This window comes from Micropterus salmoides, unplaced genomic scaffold (assembly GCF_014851395.1).
Source record: "Micropterus salmoides isolate LMB-PRFRI ecotype aquatic unplaced genomic scaffold, ASM1485139v1 Ms_hic_scaffold_21, whole genome shotgun sequence".
Lineage (NCBI taxonomy): Eukaryota > Metazoa > Chordata > Actinopteri > Centrarchiformes > Centrarchidae > Micropterus > Micropterus salmoides.
Genome location: NW_024041262.1, coordinates 28,498,910 through 28,519,248, shown reverse-complemented (window position 1 = coordinate 28,519,248; position 20,339 = coordinate 28,498,910). Strand labels below are relative to the sequence as shown.

The 20,339-nt window shown below is 47.0% G+C and overlaps 1 protein-coding gene across 1 annotated transcript in view; it reads right to left on the bottom strand.

Moving 5' to 3' along the window:
* LOC119916574 (transcription factor COE3-like) overlaps positions 1 to 20,339 on the bottom strand; it is a 113,350-nt gene that overhangs the window by 53,567 nt on the left and 39,444 nt on the right. The window contains exons 12-14 of the mRNA XM_038736625.1: positions 13,824 to 13,889; positions 12,769 to 12,943; positions 5,685 to 5,849 (exon numbers count right to left, since the gene is read on the bottom strand). Of these exons, the coding sequence (XP_038592553.1) occupies positions 5,685 to 5,849; positions 12,769 to 12,943; positions 13,824 to 13,889 (406 nt within the window). The remainder of the gene's footprint in view (positions 1 to 5,684; positions 5,850 to 12,768; positions 12,944 to 13,823; positions 13,890 to 20,339) is intronic.

The window sequence follows — 20,339 nt, the reverse complement described above, 5'->3', positions numbered from 1 at the left end:
TACAGGAGGGAGGGAGGGAGGAGAGGATACAGGAGGGAGGGAGGTAGGGAGGGAGGAGAGGATACAGGAGGGAGGGAGGAGAGGATACAGGAGGGAAGGAGGAGAGGATACGGGAGGGAGGGAGGAGAGGATACGGGAGGGAAGGAGGAGAGGATACAGGAGGGAGGGAGGAGAGGATACAGGAGGGAGGGAGGAGAGGATACAGGAGGGAAGGAGGAGAGGATACAGGAGGGAGGGAGGAGAGGATACAGGAGGGAAGGAGGAGAGGATACAGGAGGAGGGAGGAGGAGAGGATACAGGAGGGAGGGAGGTAGGGAGGGAGGAGAGGATACAGGAGGGAAGGAGGAGAGGATACAGGAGGGAGGGAAGTAGGGAGGGAGGAGAGGATACAGGAGGGAAGGAGGAGAGGATACAGGAGGGAAGGAGGAGAGGATACGGGAGGGAGGGAGGAGAGGATACAGGAGGGAAGGAGGAGAGGATACAGGAGGGAGGGAGGGAGGAGAGGATACAGGAGGGAGGGAGGTAGGGAGGGAGGAGAGGATACAGGAGGGAAGGAGGAGAGGATACAGGAGGGAAGGAGGAGAGGATACGGGAGGGAGGGAGGAGAGGATACAGGAGGGAAGGAGGAGAGGATACAGGAGGGAGGGAGGGAGGAGAGGATACAGGAGGGAGGGAGGTAGGGAGGGAGGAGAGGATACAGGAGGGAAGGAGGAGAGGATACGGGAGGGAGGGAGGAGAGGATACGGGAGGGAAGGAGGAGAGGATACAGGAGGGAGGGAGGAGAGGATACAGGAGGGAGGGAGGAGCGGATACGGGAGGGAGGGAGGAGAGGATACAGGAGGGAGGGAGGAGAGGATACAGGAGGGAAGGAGGAGAGGATACAGGAGGGAAGGAGGAGAGGATACAGGAGGGAGGGAGGAGAGGATACAGGAGGGAGGGAGGAGAGGATACAGGAGGGAGGGAGGTAGGGAGGGAGGAGAGGATACAGGAGGGAAGGAGGAGAGGATACGGGAGGGAGGGAGGAGAGGATACGGGAGGGAAGGAGGAGAGGATACAGGAGGGAGGGAGGAGAGGATACAGGAGGGAGGGAGGAGAGGATACAGGAGGGAAGGAGGAGAGGATACGGGAGGGAGGGAGGAGAGGATACAGGAGGGAGGGAGGAGAGGATACAGGAGGGAAGGAGGAGAGGATACGGGAGGGAGGGAGGAGAGGATACAGGAGGGAGGGAGGAGAGGATACAGGAGGGAAGGAGGAGAGGATACGGGAGGGAGGGAGGTAGGGAGGGAGGAGAGCATACAGGAGGGAAGGAGGAGAGGATACGGGAGGGAGGGAGGAGAGGATACAGGAGGGAGGGAGGAGAGGATACAGGAGGGAAGGAGGAGAGGATACAGGAGGGAAGGAGGAGAGGATACGGGAGGGAGGGAGGTAGGGAGGGAGGAGAGGATACAGGAGGGAAGGAGGAGAGGATACGGGAGGGAGGGAGGAGAGGATACAGGAGGGAGGGAGGAGAGGATACAGGAGGGAAGGAGGAGAGGATACAGGAGGGAAGGAGGAGAGGATACAGGAGGGAGGGAGGGAGGAGAGGATACAGGAGGGAGGGAGGTAGGGAGGGAGGAGAGGATACAGGAGGGAAGGAGGAGAGGATACGGGAGGGAGGAGGAGAGGATACGGGAGGGAAGGAGGAGAGGATACAGGAGGGAGGGAGGAGAGGATACAGGAGGGAAGGAGGAGAGGATACGGGAGGGAGGGAGGAGAGGATACAGGAGGGAAGGAGGAGAGGATACAGGAGGGAGGAGGGAGGAGAGGATACAGGAGGGAGGGAGGTAGGGAGGGAGGAGAGGATACAGGAGGGAAGGAGGAGAGGATACGGGAGGGAGGGAGGAGAGGATACGGGAGGGAAGGAGGAGAGGATACAGGAGGGAGGGAGGAGGATACGGGAGGGAGGGAGGAGAGGATACAGGAGGGAAGGAGGAGAGGATACAGGAGGGAGGGAGGAGAGGATACAGGAGGGAGGGAGGAGAGGATACAGGAGGGAAGGAGGAGAGGATACAGGAGGGAGGGAGGAGAGGATACAGGAGGGAAGGAGGAGAGGATACGGAGGGAGGGAGGAGAGGATACAGGAGGGAGGGAGGAGCGGATACGGGAGGGAAGGAGGAGAGGATACAGGAGGGAAGGAGGAGCGGATACGGGAGGGAAGGAGGAGCGGATACGGGAGGGAAGGAGGAGAGGATACAGGAGGGAGGGAGGAGAGGATACAGGAGGGAAGGAGGAGAGGATACAGGAGGGAAGGAGGAGAGGATACGGGAGGGAAGGAGGAGAGGATACAGGAGGGAGGGAGGAGAGGATACAGGAGGGAAGGAGGAGAGGATACGGGAGGGAGGGAGGAGAGGATACAGGAGGGAAGGAGGAGCGGATACGGGAGGGAAGGAGGAGAGGATACAGGAGGGAGGGAGGAGAGGATACGGGAGGGAAGGAGGAGAGGATACGGGAGGGAGGGAGGAGAGGATACAGGAGGGAGGGAGGAGAGGATACAGGAGGGAAGGAGGAGAGGATACAGGAGGGAGGGAGGAGAGGATACAGGAGGGAAGGAGGAGAGGATACGGGAGGGAGGAGGAGAGGATACAGGAGGGAGGGAGGAGAGGATACAGGAGGGAGGGAGGAGCGGATACGGGAGGGAAGGAGGAGAGGATACAGGAGGGAGGGAGGAGAGGATACAGGAGGGAGGGAGGAGAGGATACAGGAGGGAGGTTGACTGTTGTGGAGCTCAGCTTTGGTGCATCTGCAGTAAAACTTCATCAAATAAAATCTGGGAAGTTTGTTTATGTTGTGAAATCTAGTTTAACTGTAAACACACACACACACACACGCACACACACACACACACACACACACACACACACAGTGTGATGTCATTACTCATTAGCTTCCTGGTAACGACAAATGCATGTAGCAGCACGCAGTTTAATTTACCAGCTCATTACATACACAGCGTGTATGTGTGTGTGTGTGTATGTGCACACTTAGATTTTTTATTTAGATAAACCACGAGGTCATCAACACAGAGAGAGAGACTGATACAGAGACATAGAGACAGACAGGGAGAGAGAGACACTCCTGTCATACAGAACTCAGGTGCGAAACATTCACAGCCAGATGTTTAAAGAGGTCATGTTCAGGTTCATAGTTTGAACAGGTTTACAGGGTTTCATTTTCCACAGCTTCATGTCCTCTGACTGCCTGGAGGGGCTCTAATGTTGGGGTGGGGTGGGGGAGTTTTGCAGCTCAGTGTGTTTGTCCACACCAGCCACCAGGCAGCATCACGCATTGTGTTCAGTTCTGGAGTTTTGTGTGGGAGAGGGGAACTCCCTTTGGACTAGACTTCACTTTGCAAAACTGTTACATGCACAAAAAGATATATAACACAAAAAAGGAGAGGGGAAAAGCCAAAAAGCAGAATATGACCTCTTTAAGAACAGCGATGAAACAACGGAAGAGAGAGACAAACACTCGCGGTTATAACGAGATAATATCTGAGATGTAAATGTGTTGTGAGGTTATTAACGTGAAGGTAAACATGTGAAATGTTCTTTTTATTGACTCTTATTGGTGTTCAGCATGTTGGAGCGACTTCAGCTGCAACTATTAATAACATCAAACTGTATGTATTCATCTGTACGGCCTGCAAATGGATCAACACACACACACACACACACACTGTGGCCTTTCTGCCTCAGCGAAGGCGGAGAGCATCATGAATATTTAACACTCGACAAACCTCTCTGTCAGAAACACTGACATCACACACACCGACTGCCAGAGTGTGTGTGTTTAATGTGTGTGTGTGTTCAGAGGATGTATCTGTGGGTCGTAGTGAATAAAACATGCACTGGCCTGCCACTCTCCATGCAGTACTAACAGTACTCAGGTCAACACCCCGTGTGTGCGTGATGTTGTTTACAGAAAAGCAGCTGTGATGAAACTGAAACTGCAGTGACTCATTTACACCTCATTCATTCATTCATTCATTCATTCATTCAACACACACATTCGACAAGTTCACTTCAGTAACAAAGACTTGCTGCTTTTTCTGGCATCCATATTTTAAATTCTTCCCTCCATATAAACGTATAATTCTGGTGGCATTCTTCTCAATTTTCAATAATTTTCAAAAATTACAAAACTGTCTCAACTCGTGGTCCTCACTGCTCACAGTTATGGCTAAATGCAGTGCACTATGGGTACACAGATGGTGACTTAAAAGGGTCAAAAAGCTGAGTGTGGAAGGCCGGACACTTCTCTCCCTCAACGCTCACCATCTTGGCTTCATAGAGGAAGGGGAGGGGCCACCAATCTGTTTTCAAACTTGTGAAAATGGCAACAGAGGAAGCTGCAGCCGCTGTGTTTGTTTAAGTAAAGCATGTTCATTTTTATTCACTTTTAATAAGACTGAACTAAAATCAAGCATGCAAAGCCAGCAGATATTTTGGTTCATGGTGATAAAGATCCGCCCGGGTGAGACCAAAGAGCTGAGCGGCCGTTTGCTTCCATACTCTGTTTCGAAAGATGCCGTCACAGGAGATTCATGATCCTGTCCTTATTTCAGTGCATTTGTTTTTTTTGCGGTTTACACAAGAAACACTAGAACTTCCTGTAAATAGTCTGAAAGTCTGAACCATCTACAAAATGCTTTCACACTTGAACCGAACCGAACAGCTTGATCCAGACCAAGACTACCTCCTTTTGTCTGACTAAATTTGGTCTGTTTGGTCCAGACCGTGGTACTGGGGAGGTTCCACACCTGTAATTTTGGTTTGGATCAAACTGTCTGAAAGTCCCCTTAGTGTACTAACAGAAGTATCTGCATTGACACCCAGCGAAAGTCACGTGAGTCTGAGTGCTGCCCGACCTGATACTTTCAACGTCTGGATGCCCCCTAACGACAATGGGTCCCCTTGGCAGACTGGACCATGTGTGAAAATGAAATGTTTTGCATTAGTGTATAAAATTTTGACCCATTCGTGTATTAATGGAAGTATCCGAGTTGAGACACAGCGAGAGTTAGAAGAAAAACATATAAATGATGAATGAAGTCGTGTGTCCATCAGCCTGATCTCTCCTCTAACTCTGAAACCATCAGTTAGCCTCAGGCTGCACTGGGTCACATGTTCATCATCACCATGAGCACTGTCCTTTATTCTGACTCGGTCTCCCAGACACCGTCCTGCTGGCCCAAACAATCACTAGAGCTCCACATGTGGATTCATCCGCCGCTGAAAGTAGTCCCTAACAGATGTACTATTTCCTCCTGTTTGTCTGATAGAAACTACTGGTGTCCATTAGGTACCACTCAGTTTACCTTCTTTCTCCACCTGTCTTACACCACAGGTCCAGGGAAGCCCAACACACAACTCATTAAAGTCCATTTCTCTTAAAACTAAACACATGTCAACAATCAAACCAATTAAAAATGTAAAGACTGTAAAATGTAGCTGCCAGCAGGAGAAATTGGAGGAGAAACTGTTATATGCAAATATAACACTGGAGGAGGAGGAGGAGGCGGAGTTGTTAAAGACAAGAGAAGGAGAAAAGGGAAGCTGGGAAGATCTTGGACAAGGAGAGATGACTGACAACCAGGTAAGGAGGAGGTGAAGGATGGGAAGATGGAGGAGGAGGTACAGTGTCACCTTGCAGCCCGTTGGAGTTGTTGGAGCAGTTTGGTGGAGGAGGTGAAGCTGTTGGCCGGACGACGGGGGCGAAGGCGCTCTTCTGTTTGACGGCCGCCGAGAAGGAGAAAACTCCGTGAGAGGAGTTACAGTTAGAAACTGCCATGGTCGGACTGGAGGGAACAACTGGAACAGGAAACAGAACCCAGCTCAACAAACAAAAACTGTATTTAGTACTAAATAACAGAAAGGTCAGAGTAAGGAGGTGGTACCCAGGAGACCGGTGTTTGTTTCCCATGTGAAGCAAAAATTCAACGTTGATTCCTTTTAGTGATGTTATGTAACTTGTGTAACTTCAATAAGTAGCGTTACTTAACTTTAACGTAATTTAAGTCATGTAAGTAACATAGGTTCTCCTGAACCTAACCAAGTAGTTCTACTGCCTAAATCTAACCAAGTGGTTTTGGTGTCTAAACCTGACCAAGTAGTTTTGGTGACTAAATCTAACCAAGTGCTTTTGGTGACTAAGCCTGAGCAAGTAGTTTTGGTGAGTAAACCTGACCAAGTGGTTTTGGTGCCTAAACCTGAACAAATAGTTGGTTTTGGTGTCTAAACTTTAGCAAGTAGTTTTGGTGAGTAAACCTGACCAAGTGGTTTTGGTGCCTAAACCTGAGCAAGTAGTTTTGGTGAGTAAACCTGACCAAGTGCTTTTGGTGACTAAACCTGACCAAATGGTTGGTTTTGGTGTCTAAACATGAGCAAGTAGTTTTGGTGTCTAAGCCTGACCAAGTGTTTTTGGTGACTAAATCTAACCAAGTGCTTTTGGTGACTAAATCTGACGAAGTGCTTTTGGTGTCTAAGCCTGACAAAGCCTTTTGGTGACTAAATCTAACCAAGTGGTTTTGGTGACTATATCTAATCAAGTGCTTTTGGTGTCTAAGCCTGACCAAGTGCTTTTGGTACCTGAATCTACCCATGTACTTTTGGTGCCTAAACCTGAACAAATAGTTGGTTATGGTGACTAAATCTAACAAAGTGCTTTTGGTGTCTAAGCCTGAGCAAGTATTTTTGGTGACTAAATCTAACCAAGTGCTTTTGGTGAGTAAACCTGACCAAGTGCTTTTGGAGCCTAAACCTGAGCAAGTAGTTTTGGTGTTTAAACTTGAGCAAGTAGTTTTGGTGAGTAAACCTGACCAAGTGCTTTAAGTGCCTAAACCTGAGCAAGTAGTTTTGGTGAGTAAACCTGACCAAGTGCTTTTGGTGACTAAACCTGACTAAGTGGTTTTGGTGACTAAACCTGACCAAATGGTTGGTTTTGGTGTCGAAACATGAGCAAGTGTTTTTGGTGTCCAAGCCTGACCAAGTGCTTTTGGTGACTAAATCTAACCAAGTGCTTTTTGTGACTAAACCTGACCAAGAGCTTTTGGTGTCTAAGCCTGACCAAGTGTTTTTGGTACCTAAATCTACCCAAGTAGTTGTGGTGCCTAAACCTGACCAAGTAGTTTTGGTGAGTAAACCTGACCAAGTGGTTTTGGTGCCTAAACCTGAACAAATAGTTGGTTTTGGTGTCTAAACTTTAGCAAGTAGTTTTGGTGTCTAAGCCTGACCAAGTGGTTTTGGTGACTAAATCTAACCAAGTGCTTTTGGTGACTAAATCTAACCAAGTGCTTTTGGTGTCTAAGCCTGACCAAGTGTTTTGGTGCCTAAATCTACCCAAGTAGTTGTGGTGCCTAAACCTGACCAAGTGGTTTTGGTGACTAAATCTAACCAAGTGCTTTTGGTGACTAAATCTAACCAAGTGCTTTTGGTGACTAAATCTGACGAAGTGCTTTTGGTGTCTAAGCCTGACAAAGCCTGTTGGTGACTAAATCTAACCAAGTGCTTTTGGTGACTAAACCTGACCAAGTGCTTTTGGTGTCTAAGCCTGACCAAGTGCTTTTGGTACCTGAATCTACCCATGTACTTTTGGTGCCTAAACCTGAACAAATAGTTGGTTTTGGTGTCTAAACTTTAGCAAGTAGTTTTGGTGTCTAAGCCTGACCAAGTGGTTTTGGTGACTAAATCTAACCAAGTGCTTTTGGTGACTAAATCTAACCAAGTGCTTTTGGTGACTAAACCTGACCAAGTGCTTTTGGTGTCTAAGCCTGACCAAGTGCTTTTGCTACCTAAATCTACCCAAGTAGTTTTGGTGCCTAAACCTGACCAAGTGGTTTTAGTGACTAAATCTAATCAAGTGCTTTTGGTGTCTAAGCCTGACCAAGTGTTTTTGCTACCTAAATCTACCCAAGTAGTTGTGGTGCCTAAACCTGACCAAGTAGTTTTGGTGCCTAAACCTGAGCAAGTAGTTTTGGTGAGTAAACCTGACCAAGTGGTTTTGGTGCCTAAACCTGAACAAATAGTTGGTTTTGGTGTCTAAACTTTAACAAGTAGTTTTGGTGTCTAAGCCTGACCAAGTGGTTTTGGTGACTAAATCTAACCAAGTGCTTTTGGTGACTAAATCTAACCAAGTGCTTTTGGTGTCTAAGCCTGACAAAGCCTTTTGGTGACTAAATCTAACCAAGTGCTTTTGGTGTCTAAGCCAGACAAAGCCTTTTGGTGACTAAATCTAAGCAAGTGCTTTTGGTGCCTAAACCTGACCAAGTGCTTTTGGTGCCTAAACCTGACCAAATAGTTGGTTTTGGTGTCTAAACTTGAGCAAGTAGTTTTGGTGTCTAAGCCTGACCAATTGTTTTTGGTATCTGAATCTACCCAAGTAGTTGTGGTGCCTAAACCTGACCAAGTGGTTTTGGTGCCTAAACCTGAACAAATAGTTGGTTTTGGTGTCTAAACGTTAGCAAGTAGTTTTGGTGTCTAAGCCTGACCAAGTGGTTTTGGTGACTAAATCTAACCAAGTGGTTTTGGTGACTAAATCTAATCAAGTGCTTTTGGTGTCTAAGCCTGTCCATGTGTTTTTGGTACCTAAATCTACCCAAGTAGTTGTGGTGCCTAAACCTGACCAAGTGGTTTTGGTGACTAAATCTAACCAAGTGCTTTTGGTGACTAAATCTAACCAAGTGCTTTTGGTGACTAAATCTAACCAAGTGGTTTTGGTGACTATATCTAATCAAGTGCTTATTGGTGTCTAAGCCTGACCAAGTGCTTTTGGTACCTGAATCTACCCATGTACTTTTGGTGCCTAAACCTGAACAAATAGTTGGTTTTGGTGTCTAAACTTTAGCAAGTAGTTTTGGTGTCTAAGCCTGACCAAGTGGTTTTGGTGACTAAATCTAACCAAGTGCTTTTGGTGACTAAATCTAACCAAGTGCTTTTGGTGACTAAACCTGACCAAGTGCTTTTGGTGTCTAAGCCTGACCAAGTGCTTTTGCTACCTAAATCTACCCAAGTAGTTTTGGTGCCTAAACCTGACCAAGTGGTTTTAGTGACTAAATCTAATCAAGTGCTTTTGGTGTCTAAGCCTGACCAAGTGTTTTTGCTACCTAAATCTACCCAAGTAGTTGTGGTGCCTAAACCTGACCAAGTAGTTTTGGTGCCTAAACCTGAGCAAGTAGTTTTGGTGAGTAAACCTGACCAAGTGGTTTTGGTGCCTAAACCTGAACAAATAGTTGGTTTTGGTGTCTAAACTTTAACAAGTAGTTTTGGTGTCTAAGCCTGACCAAGTGGTTTTGGTGACTAAATCTAACCAAGTGCTTTTGGTGACTAAATCTAACCAAGTGCTTTTGGTGACTAAATCCAAGCAAGTGCTTTTGGTGTCTAAGCCTGACAAAGCCTTTTGGTGACTAAATCTAAGCAAGTGCTTTTGGTGTCTAAGCCAGACAAAGCCTTTTGGTGACTAAATCTAACCAAGTGGTTTTGGTGACTAAATCTAATCAAGTGCTTTTGGTGTCTAAGCCTGTCCATGTGTTTTTGGTACCTAAATCTACCCAAGTAGTTGTGGTGCCTAAACCTGACCAAGTGGTTTTGGTGACTAAATCTAACCAAGTGCTTTTGGTGTCTAAGCCTGACAAAGCCTTTTGGTGACTAAATCTAACCAAGTGGTTTTGGTGACTATATCTAATTAAGTGCTTTTGGTGTCTAAGCCTGACCAAGTGCTTTTGGTACCTGAATCTACCCATGTACTTTTGGTGCCTAAACCTGAAGAAATAGTTGGTTTTGGTGTCTAAACTTTAGCAAGTAGTTTTGGTGTCTAAGCCTGACCAAGTGGTTTTGGTGACTAAATCTAACCAAGTGCTTTTGGTGACTAAATCTAACCAAGTGCTTTTGGTGACTAAATCTGACGAAGTGCTTTTGGTGTCTAAGCCTGACAAAGCCTTTTGGTGACTAAATCTAACCAAGTGGTTTTGGTGACTATATCTAATCAAGTGCTTTTGGTGTCTAAGCCTGACAAAGCCTTTTGGTGACTAAATCTAAGCAAGTGCTTTTGGTGTCTAAGCCAGACAAAGCCTTTTGGTGACTAAATCTAAGCAAGTGCTTTTGGTGCCTAAACCTGACCAAATAGTTGGTTTTGGTGTCTAAACTTGAGCAAGTAGTTTTGGTGTCTAAGCCTGACCAATTGTTTTTGGTATCTGAATCTACCCAAGTAGTTTTGGTGAGTAAACCTGACCAAGTGGTTTTGGTGCCTAAACCTGAACAAATAGTTGGTTTTGGTGTCTAAACTTTAGCAAGTAGTTTTGGTGTCTAAACCTGACCAAGTGGTTTTGGTGATTAAACCTGACCAAGTAGTTTTGGTGCCTAAACCTGAACCAATAGGTGGTTTTGGTGACTAAGCCTGACAAAGCCTTTTGGTGACTAAATCTAAGCAAGTGATTTTGGTGTCTAAGCCTCACAAAGCCTTTTGGTGACTAAATCCAAGCAAGTGCTTTTGGTGTCTAAGCCAGACAAAGCCTTTTGGTGACTAAATCTAACCAAGTGCTTTTGGTGTCTAAGCCTGACCAAGTGTTTTTGCTACCTAAATCTACCCAAGTACTTTTGGTGCCTAAACCTGACCAAGTGGTTTTGGTGCCTAAACCTGACCAAATAGTTGGTTTTGGTGTCTAAACTTGAGCAAGTAGTTTTGGTGTCTAAGCCTGACCAAGTGCTTTTGGTGACTAAATCTAACCAAGTGCTTTTGGTGTCTAAGCCTGACAAAGCCTTTTGGTGACTATATCTAATCAAGTGCTTTTGGTGTCTAAGCCTGACAAAGTGTTTTTGGTACCTGAATCTACCCATGTAGTTTTGGTGCCTAAACCTGACCAAGTGGTTTTAGTGACTATATCTAATCAAGTGCTTTTGGTGACTATATCTAATCAAGTGCTTTTGGTGTCTAAGCCTGACCAAGTGTTTTTGGTATCTGAATCTACCCAAGTAGTTTTGGTGAGTAAACCTGACCAAGTGGTTTTGGTGCCTAAACCTGAACAAATAGTTGGTTTTGGTGTCTAAGCCTGACCAAGTGGATTTGGTGACTAAATCTAACCAAGTGCTTTTGGTGACTAAATCTGACCAAGTGTCTTGGTGCCTAAACCTGAGCAAGTAGTTTTGGTGTCTAAGCCTGACCAAGTGTTTTGATGACTAAACCTAACCAAGTGCTTTTGGTGTCTAAGCCTGACCAAGTGTTTTTGGTGACTAAATCTAACCAAGTGCTTTTGGTGACTAAACCTCTCCAAGTGCTTTTGCTGTTTAAACTTGAGCAAGTAGTTTTGGTGAGTAAACCTGACCAAGAGCTTTTGGTGCCTAAACCCGAGCAAGTAGTTTTGGTGTTTAAACTTGAGCAAGTAGTTCTGGTGAGTAAACCTGACCAAATGTTTTTGGTGACTAAATCTAACCAAGTGCTTTTGGTGACTAAACCTCTCCAAGTGCTTTTGCTGTTTAAACTTGAGCAAGTAGTTCTGGTGAGTAAACCTGACCAAATGTTTTTTGTGACTAAACCTGACCAAGAGCTTTCGGTGTCTGAGCCTGACCAAGTGCTTTTGCTACCTAAATCTACCCAAGTGCTTTTGGTGCCTAAACCTGAGCAAGTAGTTCTGGTGAGTAAACTTGAGCAAGTAGTTCTGGTGAGTAAACCTGACCAAATGTTTTTGGCGACTAAATCTAACCAAATGCTTTTTGTGACTAAACCTGACCAAGTGCATTTGGTGTCTAAGCCTGACCAAGTGCTTTTGCTACCTAAATCTACCCAAGTAGTTTTGGTGCCTAAACTTGACCAAGAGGTTTTAGTGACTAAATCTAATCAAGTGCTTTTGGTGACTAAACCTCTCCAAGTAGTTTTGGTGAGTAAACCTGACCAAGTGGTTTTGGTGCCTAAACTTGAACAAATAGTTGGTAGTGGTAGTATTTACCTTGATACTTACTGCCATAGGGGGAGTTGGCAGATGACCCGTTGAGGAAGCCGGGTGATGTCGCCACGCCGAGGTTTGGCATGCCGCTGTTGCCGTAGCCGTTCATGCTGTTACTGACTGTGTTTCCATAGTTATTTTGTTGGGGGGTGGAGCTTGGTACGTAACCCCGCGGCGACACGCTGCTCGTGTTACGACTGTAACCAACTGAAAGAGGATGACATCACAGGTTTAACAGGACGACAGTAACCTGCTGCTCACTACTGTTAATGGCACCAAGTGTTCCCAGTGTGCCCAGAGTGCCCAGTGTTCCCAGTGTGCCCAGTGTTCCCAGTGTCCCCAGTGTGCCCAGTGTTCCCAGTGTGTCCAGTGTTCCCAGTGTGCCCAGTGTTCCCAGTGTGCCCAGTGTTCCCAATGTGCCCAGTGTGCCCAGAGTGCCCATTGTGCGTCTTTAAAGACGCCTAACAGAGCAAACACACTGATGAGCTTAACTCTGCAGGATGCTTACTGTTTATCCACAGCTTTCAACCACATCTTATGGCCTTCCTCAGTGGATGGAACAGTCACATGACAACAGGTGGTTGTACATTCTGTGTTCAGAGCTCTCTGGTGTTGGATCTGAACTTCCTCCCTGACCTCTACCTGGCATGATCACTCTTGAACTGTCTACATCCACAGAGGAAGACCAAGAGATGCAGTTGGAAGCCCACCTTGGGTCCAGACCTCATCATGTGTCCCGTCACAGTACCATCTCACTCCTGGTTCCTCCACACCTACAGCACCTTTACGTGCACTACTTTTCCACGTACCTTGCGTTGTGTCTGAGACGTTGACGGCCAACTGTCCGCTGAAAGAGTTAACTCCCATCATGCCGTGTGAGGCAGTGTTGCCTAGCGATGGGATCTGGTTGTGGTTTCTGGGAACGCTGTAGAGAGCTTCGGCAATGTCAGCCGCTCGCTTCAGGATGATCTCCTGCACAGAGTCAGACCTGTGAGGAGTCTGGATAAACCACCCAACATCTGAGGTTCGCCACACCTGTTGTATTTCTATTTAAACATGATGACTGAAGATTTGTGTTTCTGACTGACATTAAAAACACACACGTTCAGCCTGTTTCACATTGTCACACACACACAGTGCTGTTATCATTGTTACTACAGTTGGATTTACATTCGTTTACAACCGCCGCTCTCTCTTCAAGGTTACTCTCTCTCTCCAGTGCACCTGAGTGTGTATGTTTGTGTGTGTGTGTGTTTCTGTGTGTGTTTCTGTGTGTGTGTTTGGGGTGATTAACTCATGGGTTGAGAAGCGTGTCGGGGAGTCGGATAATGGAGTGAATATAAAGTGTTTCAAGAGGTTCTGACTCGTAAACCCGGAGCAAGAGGGACGTCCTGTTTGCTGAGCATCATGGGAATTTTTTTTTCAAGAAAATAAACACGTTCCCGTCTTGAGAAACAAAACTTGTGCATGTGTGAACTATAGTAAAGTCTGACCCACACTTTACCTGACCTCAACCCAGAGAAGTTCAGTTTTCACTGTTGGTATAAAAAACAGTGTGACAAGATAATCTTCACTCTAACTGCACTTCACAGCTTTTCCTGGGCTTTCAGACCCATCTGATGGTTATTCTCAGCAGATGCAGTTTACTGAGTCCATCACGTCTGACTGTTGCCTGTTCTCAGTAACTGGAAGATCAGAGGTTTTATTCAGTGTCCAGATTTCAATACGGTGCAGCATGAAGAAAGGTGGTGAAGGCTCCAGTTCTGATTTGTGTTCTGGTGATGTGATTAAAATGTGGGAACCAGAAGAACCCAAACAGATATGTGGACAGATGTGCAGGTGCAAACGTTACCTGGTTGTTATGAGGCATCCCATAGAGCGCCTCCACCAGGTCAGCTGCCCTCTTCAACAGCACCTCCTAAAAGGAGGTGGAGAGAGGAGGTTAATAAACAGAAGGGCTGCGTGACCTCCAGCAAGTTGGCCTCCTGCTGCTGCTTCCTGCGTGTCAGCATTTCATTCACCTCCGTTGTATTTCCTGCTTCCTGTTTGTTGTCACCAAAGTAAAAAATGTTCTTTACTTTGAAAAGCTGATTCACTGTTTCACATTTTAGGAGCAAACAGAAACAGATGGAGCGAGAGAGAAAGAGAGAAAGAGAGAGAGAGAGAGTGGTTGTTGACCTGATGGTATTAAACAGTGTTTATTCCAATCAGAGCTCAGGTACACTTCACAGAGCGCACACACACAAACAAACACACACACACACACACACCACACACACACACACACTGTAACACACTCAGAAACACACACACACACACACACACTGTAACACACTCAGAAACACACACACACACACACACACACTGTAACACACACACAAACATACACAAACACACACACTGTAACACACTCAGAAACACACACACACACAAACAGAAACACACACCAGAAAAACACACAACACACACACACAGAAACACACACACACACACACACGCACACACACTCTCTCTCAGAGTCTCTCACACTCAGCTACCTCAGTGAGCACTGAGTGTTAAAATGCTGCCAAACAAAAAGCACAGTGTGTTACAGTGTGTGTGTGCGTGTGTGTGCGTGTGTGTGCGTGTGTGTTACAGTGTGTGTGTGTGTGTGCGTGTGTGTTACAGTGTGTGTGTGCGTGTGTGTGCGTGTGTGTAATCAGGCAGCAGCAGAACAATGCTTTGTTGAGTCTTTATCTTAATTAAACACTCACTCAGTTAATCTGCTGCTTTTCATTACCAACTTCTTCAGGAGGGTTTCAATTAACCCCACCCCCTCATCCCTCCATCACTCTGTTCATCCCTCCATCACTCTGTCCATCACTCTGTTCATCCCTCCATCACTCTGTTCATCCCTCCATCACTCTGTCCATCACTCTGTTCATCCCTCCATCACCCTTTAATCCCTCCATCACTCGTTCATCCCTCCATCACTCTGTTCATCACTCCATCACTCTGTTCATCACTCCATCACTCTGTTCATCCCTCCATATCTGTTCATCCCTCCATATCTGTTCATCCCTCCATCACTCTGTCCATCACTCTGTTCATCCCTCCATCACTCTGTTCATCACTCCATCACTCTGTTCATCCCTCCATATCTGTTCATCCCTCCATATCTGTTCATCCCTCCATCACTCTGTTCATCCCTCCATCACTCTGTCCATCACTCTGTTCATCACTCCATCACTCTGTCCATCACTCTGTCCATCACTCTGTTCATCCCTCCATCACTCTGTCCATCACTCTGTTCATCACTCTGTCCATCACTCTGTTCATCACTCTGTCATCACTCTGTTCATCCCTCCATCACTCTGTCCATTCCTCCATATCTGTTCATCCCTCCATCACTCTGTTCATCACTCCATCACTCTGTTCATCCCTCCATCACTCTGTCCATCACTCTGTTCATCCCTCCAACACTCTGTCCATCACTCTGTTCATCACTCTGTCATCACTCTGTTCATCCCTCCATCTCTCTGTCCATCCCTCCATATCTGTCCATCCCTCCATCACTCTGTTCATCCCTCCATCACTCTGTTCATCACTCCATCACTCTGTTCATCCCTCCATCACTCTGTCCATCACTCTGTTCATCCCTCCATCACTCTGTTCATCACTCTGTCCATTCCTCCATATCTGTCCATCCCTCCATCACTCTGTCCATCCCTCCATCACTCTGTCCATCCCTCCATCACTCTGTCCATCACTCTATCCATTCCTCCATATCTGTCCATCCCTCCATCACTCTGTCCATCCCTCCATAACTCTGTCCATCCCTCCATCACTCTGTCCATCACTCTGTCCATTCCTCCATCTGTCCATCCCTCCATCACTCTGTCCATCCCTCCATCACTCTGTCCATCCCTCCATCACTCTGTCCATCACTCTGTCCATTCCTCCATATCTGTCCATCCCTCCATCACTCTGTTCATCACTCTGTCCATTCCTCCATATCTGTTCATCCCTCCATCACTCTGTTCATCCCTCCATCACTCTGTCCATCCCTCCATCACTCTGTCCATCCCTCCATCACTCTGTCCATCACTCTGTCCATTCCTCCATATCTGTCCATCCCTCCATCACTCTGTCCATCCCTCCATCACTCTGTCCATCCCTCCATCACTCTGTCCATCACTCTATCCATTCCTCCATATCTGTCCATCCCTCCATCACTCTGTCCATTCCTCCATATCTGTCCATCCCTCCATCACTCTGTTCATCACTCTGTCCATTCCTCCATATCTGTTCATCCCTCCATCACTCTGTTCATCCCTCCATCACTCTGTCCATCCCTCCATCACTCTGTCCATCACTCTGTCCATTCCTCCATATCTGTCCATCCCTCCATCACTCTGTTCATCACTCTGTCCATTCCTCCATATCTGTCCATCCCTCCATCACTCTGTCCATCACTCTGTCCATTCCTCCATATCTGTTCATCCCTCCATCACTCTGTTCATCCCTCCATCACTCTGTTCATCCCTCCATCACTCTGTCCATCCCTCCATCACTCTGTCCATCACTCTGTCCATTCCTCATATCTGTCCATCCCTCCATCACTCTGTCCATCCTCCATCACTCTGTTCATCACTCCATCACTCTGTTCATCCCTCCATATCTGTCCATCCTCCATCACTCTGTCCATCACTCTGTCCATTCCTCCATATCTGTCCATCCCTCCATCACTCTGTTCATCCCTCCATCACTCTGTCCATTCCTCCATATCTGTCCATCCCTCCATCACTCTGTTCATCACTCTGTCCATTCCTCCATATCTGTTCATCCCTCCATCACTCTGTCCATCCCTCCATCACTCTGTTCATCCCTCCATCACTCTGTTCATCCCTCCATCACTCTGTCCATTCCTCCATCACTCTGTTCATCCCTCCATCACTCTGTTCATCCCTCCATCACTCTGTTCATCCCTCCATCACTCTGTTCATTCCTCCATCACTCTGTTCATCCCTCCATCACTCTGTCCATCCCTCCATCACTCTGTCCATCCCTCCATCACTCTGTTCATCCCTCCATCACTCTGTCCATTCCTCCATATCTGTCCATCCCTCCATCACTCTGTTCATCACTCTGTCCATTCCTCCATATCTGTTCATCCCTCCATCACTCTGTTCATCCCTCCATCACTCTGTCCATCCCTCCATCACTCTGTCCATCACTCTGTCCATTCCTCCATATCTGTCCATCCCTCCATCACTCTGTCCATCCCTCCATCACTCTGTCCATCCCTCCATCACTCTGTCCATCACTCTATCCATTCCTCCATATCTGTCCATCCCTCCATCACTCTGTCCATCACTCTGTCCATCACTCTGTTCATCCCTCCATATCTGTTCATCCCTCCATATCTGTCCATCCCTCCATCACTCTGTCCATCACTCTGTCCATTCCTCCATATCTGTCCATCCCTCCATCACTCTGTTCATCCCTCCATCACTCTGTCCATTCCTCCATATCTGTCCATCCCTCCATCACTCTGTCCATCACTCTGTCCATTCCTCCATATCTGTTCATCCCTCCATCACTCTGTCCATCACTCTGTCCATTCCTCCATATCTGTTCATCCCTCCATCACTCTGTTCATCACTCTGTCCATTCCTCCATATCTGTTCATCCCTCCATCACTCTGTCCATTCCTCCATATCTGTCCATCCCTCCATCACTCTGTCCATCACTCTGTTCATCCCTCCATCACTCTGTCCATCACTCTGTCCATCACTCTGTCCATTCCTCCATATCTGTTCATCCCTCCATCACTCTGTCCATCACTCTGTCCATTCCTCCATATCTGTTCATCCCTCCATCACTCTGTCCATCACTCTGTCCATCACTCTATCCATTCCTCCATATCTGTTCATCCCTCCATCACTCTGTCCATCACTCTGTCCATTCCTCCATATCTGTTCATCCCTCCATCACTCTGTCCATTCCTCCATATCTGTTCATCCCTCCATCACTCTGTTCATCACTCTGTCCATTCCTCCATATCTGTTCATCCCTCCATCACTCTGTCCATTCCTCCATATCTGTCCATCCCTCCATCACTCTGTCCATCACTCTGTCCATCCCTCCATCACTCTGTCCATCCCTCCATCACTCTGTTCATCACTCTGTCCATCCCTCCATATCTGTCCATCCCTCCATCACTCTGTCATCACTCTGTTCATCCCTCCATCACTCTGTCCATCACTCTGTTCATCCCTCCATCACTCTGTCCATCACTCCATCACTCTGTCATCACTCTGTTCATCCCTCCATCACTCTGTTCATCACTCCATCACTCTGTCATCACTCTGTTCATCCCTCCATCACTCTGTCATCACTCTGTCCATCACTCCATCACTCTGTCATCACTCTGTCCATCACTCCATCACTCTGTCCATTCCTCCATATCTGTCCATTCCTCCATCACTCTGTTCATCACTCCATCACTCTGTTCATCCCTCCATCACTCTGTCCATCACTCTGTCCATCCCTCCATCACTCTGTCATCACTCTGTTCATCACTCCATCACTCTGTCATCACTCTGTTCATCACTCCATCACTCTGTCCATTCCTCCATATCTGTTCATCCCTCCATCACTCTGTCCATTCCTCCATATCTGTTCATCCCTCCATCACTCTGTCCATTCCTCCATATCTGTTCATCCCTCCATCACTCTGTCCATTCCTCCATATCTGTTCATCCGTCCATCACTCTATCCATTCCTCCATATCTGTTCATCCCTCCATCACTCTGTTCATCACTCTGTCCATTCCTCCATATCTGTTCATCCCTCCATCACTCTATCCATTCCTCCATATCTGTTCATCCCTCCATCACTCTGTTCATCACTCTGTCCATTCCTCCATATCTGTTCATCCCTCCATCACTCTGTTCATCACTCTGTCCATTCCTCCATATCTGTTCATCCCTCCATCACTCTGTTCATCACTCTGTCCATTCCTCCATATCTGTCCATTCCTCCATCACTCTGTTCATCACTCTGTCCATTCCTCCATATCTGTTCATCCCTCCATCACTCTGTCCATTCCTCCATATCTGTTCATCCCTCCATCACTCTGTCCATTCCTCCATATCTGTTCATCCCTCCATCACTCTGTTCATCACTCTGTCCATTCCTCCATCACTCTGTCCATTCCTCCATCACTCTATCCATTCCTCCATATCTGTCCATTCCTCCATATCTGTTCATCCCTCCATCACTCTGTCCATCACTCTGTTCATCCCTCCATCACTCTGTTCATCACTCTGTCCATCCCTCCATATCGGTCCATCCCTCCATATCTGTCCATCACTCTGTCCATCACTCTATCCATTCCTCCATATCTGTCCATTCCTCCATATCTGTTCATCCCTCCATCACTCTGTTCATCCCTCCATCACTCTGTCCATCACTCTGTTCATCCCTCCATCACTCTGTTCATCACTCTGTCCATCCCTCCATATCGGTCCATCCCTCCATATCTGTCCATCACTCTGTCCATCACTCTGTCCATCCCTCCATATCTGTCCATCCCTCCATCACTCTGTCCATCACTCTGTCCATTCCTCCATATCTGTTCATCCCTCCATCACTCTATCCATTCCTCCATATCTGTTCATCCCTCCATCACTCTGTCCATCACTCTGTCCATTCCTCCATATCTGTTCATCCCTCCATCACTCTATCCATTCCTCCATATCTGTTCATCCCTCCATCACTCTGTTCATCACTCTGTCCATTCCTCCATATCTGTTCATCCCTCCATCACTCTGTTCATCACTCTGTCCATTCCTCCATATCTGTTCATCCCTCCATCACTCTGTCCATCACTCTGTTCATCCCTCCATCACTCTGTCCATCCCTCCATATCTGTCCATCCCTCCATATCTGTCCATCCCTCCATCACTCTGTCCATCACTCTGTTCATCCCTCCATCACTCTGTTCATCACTCTGTCCATCCCTCCATATCTGTCCATCCCTCCATCACTCTGTCCATCACTCTGTTCATCCCTCCATCACCCTTTTATCCCTCCATCACTCTGTTCATCCCTCCATCACTCTGTCCATCACTCTGTTCATCACTCTGTTCATCACTCTGTTCATCACTCTGTCCATCCCTCCATCACTCTGTCCATCACTCTGTTCATCCCTCCATCACCCTTTTATCCCTCCATCACTCTGTCCATCACTCTGTTCATCCCTCCATCACCCTTTTATCCCTCCATCACTCTGTTCATCCCTCCATCACTCTGTCCATCACTCTGTTCATCACTCTGTTCATCACTCTGTCCATCCCTCCATCACTCTGTCCATCACTCTGTT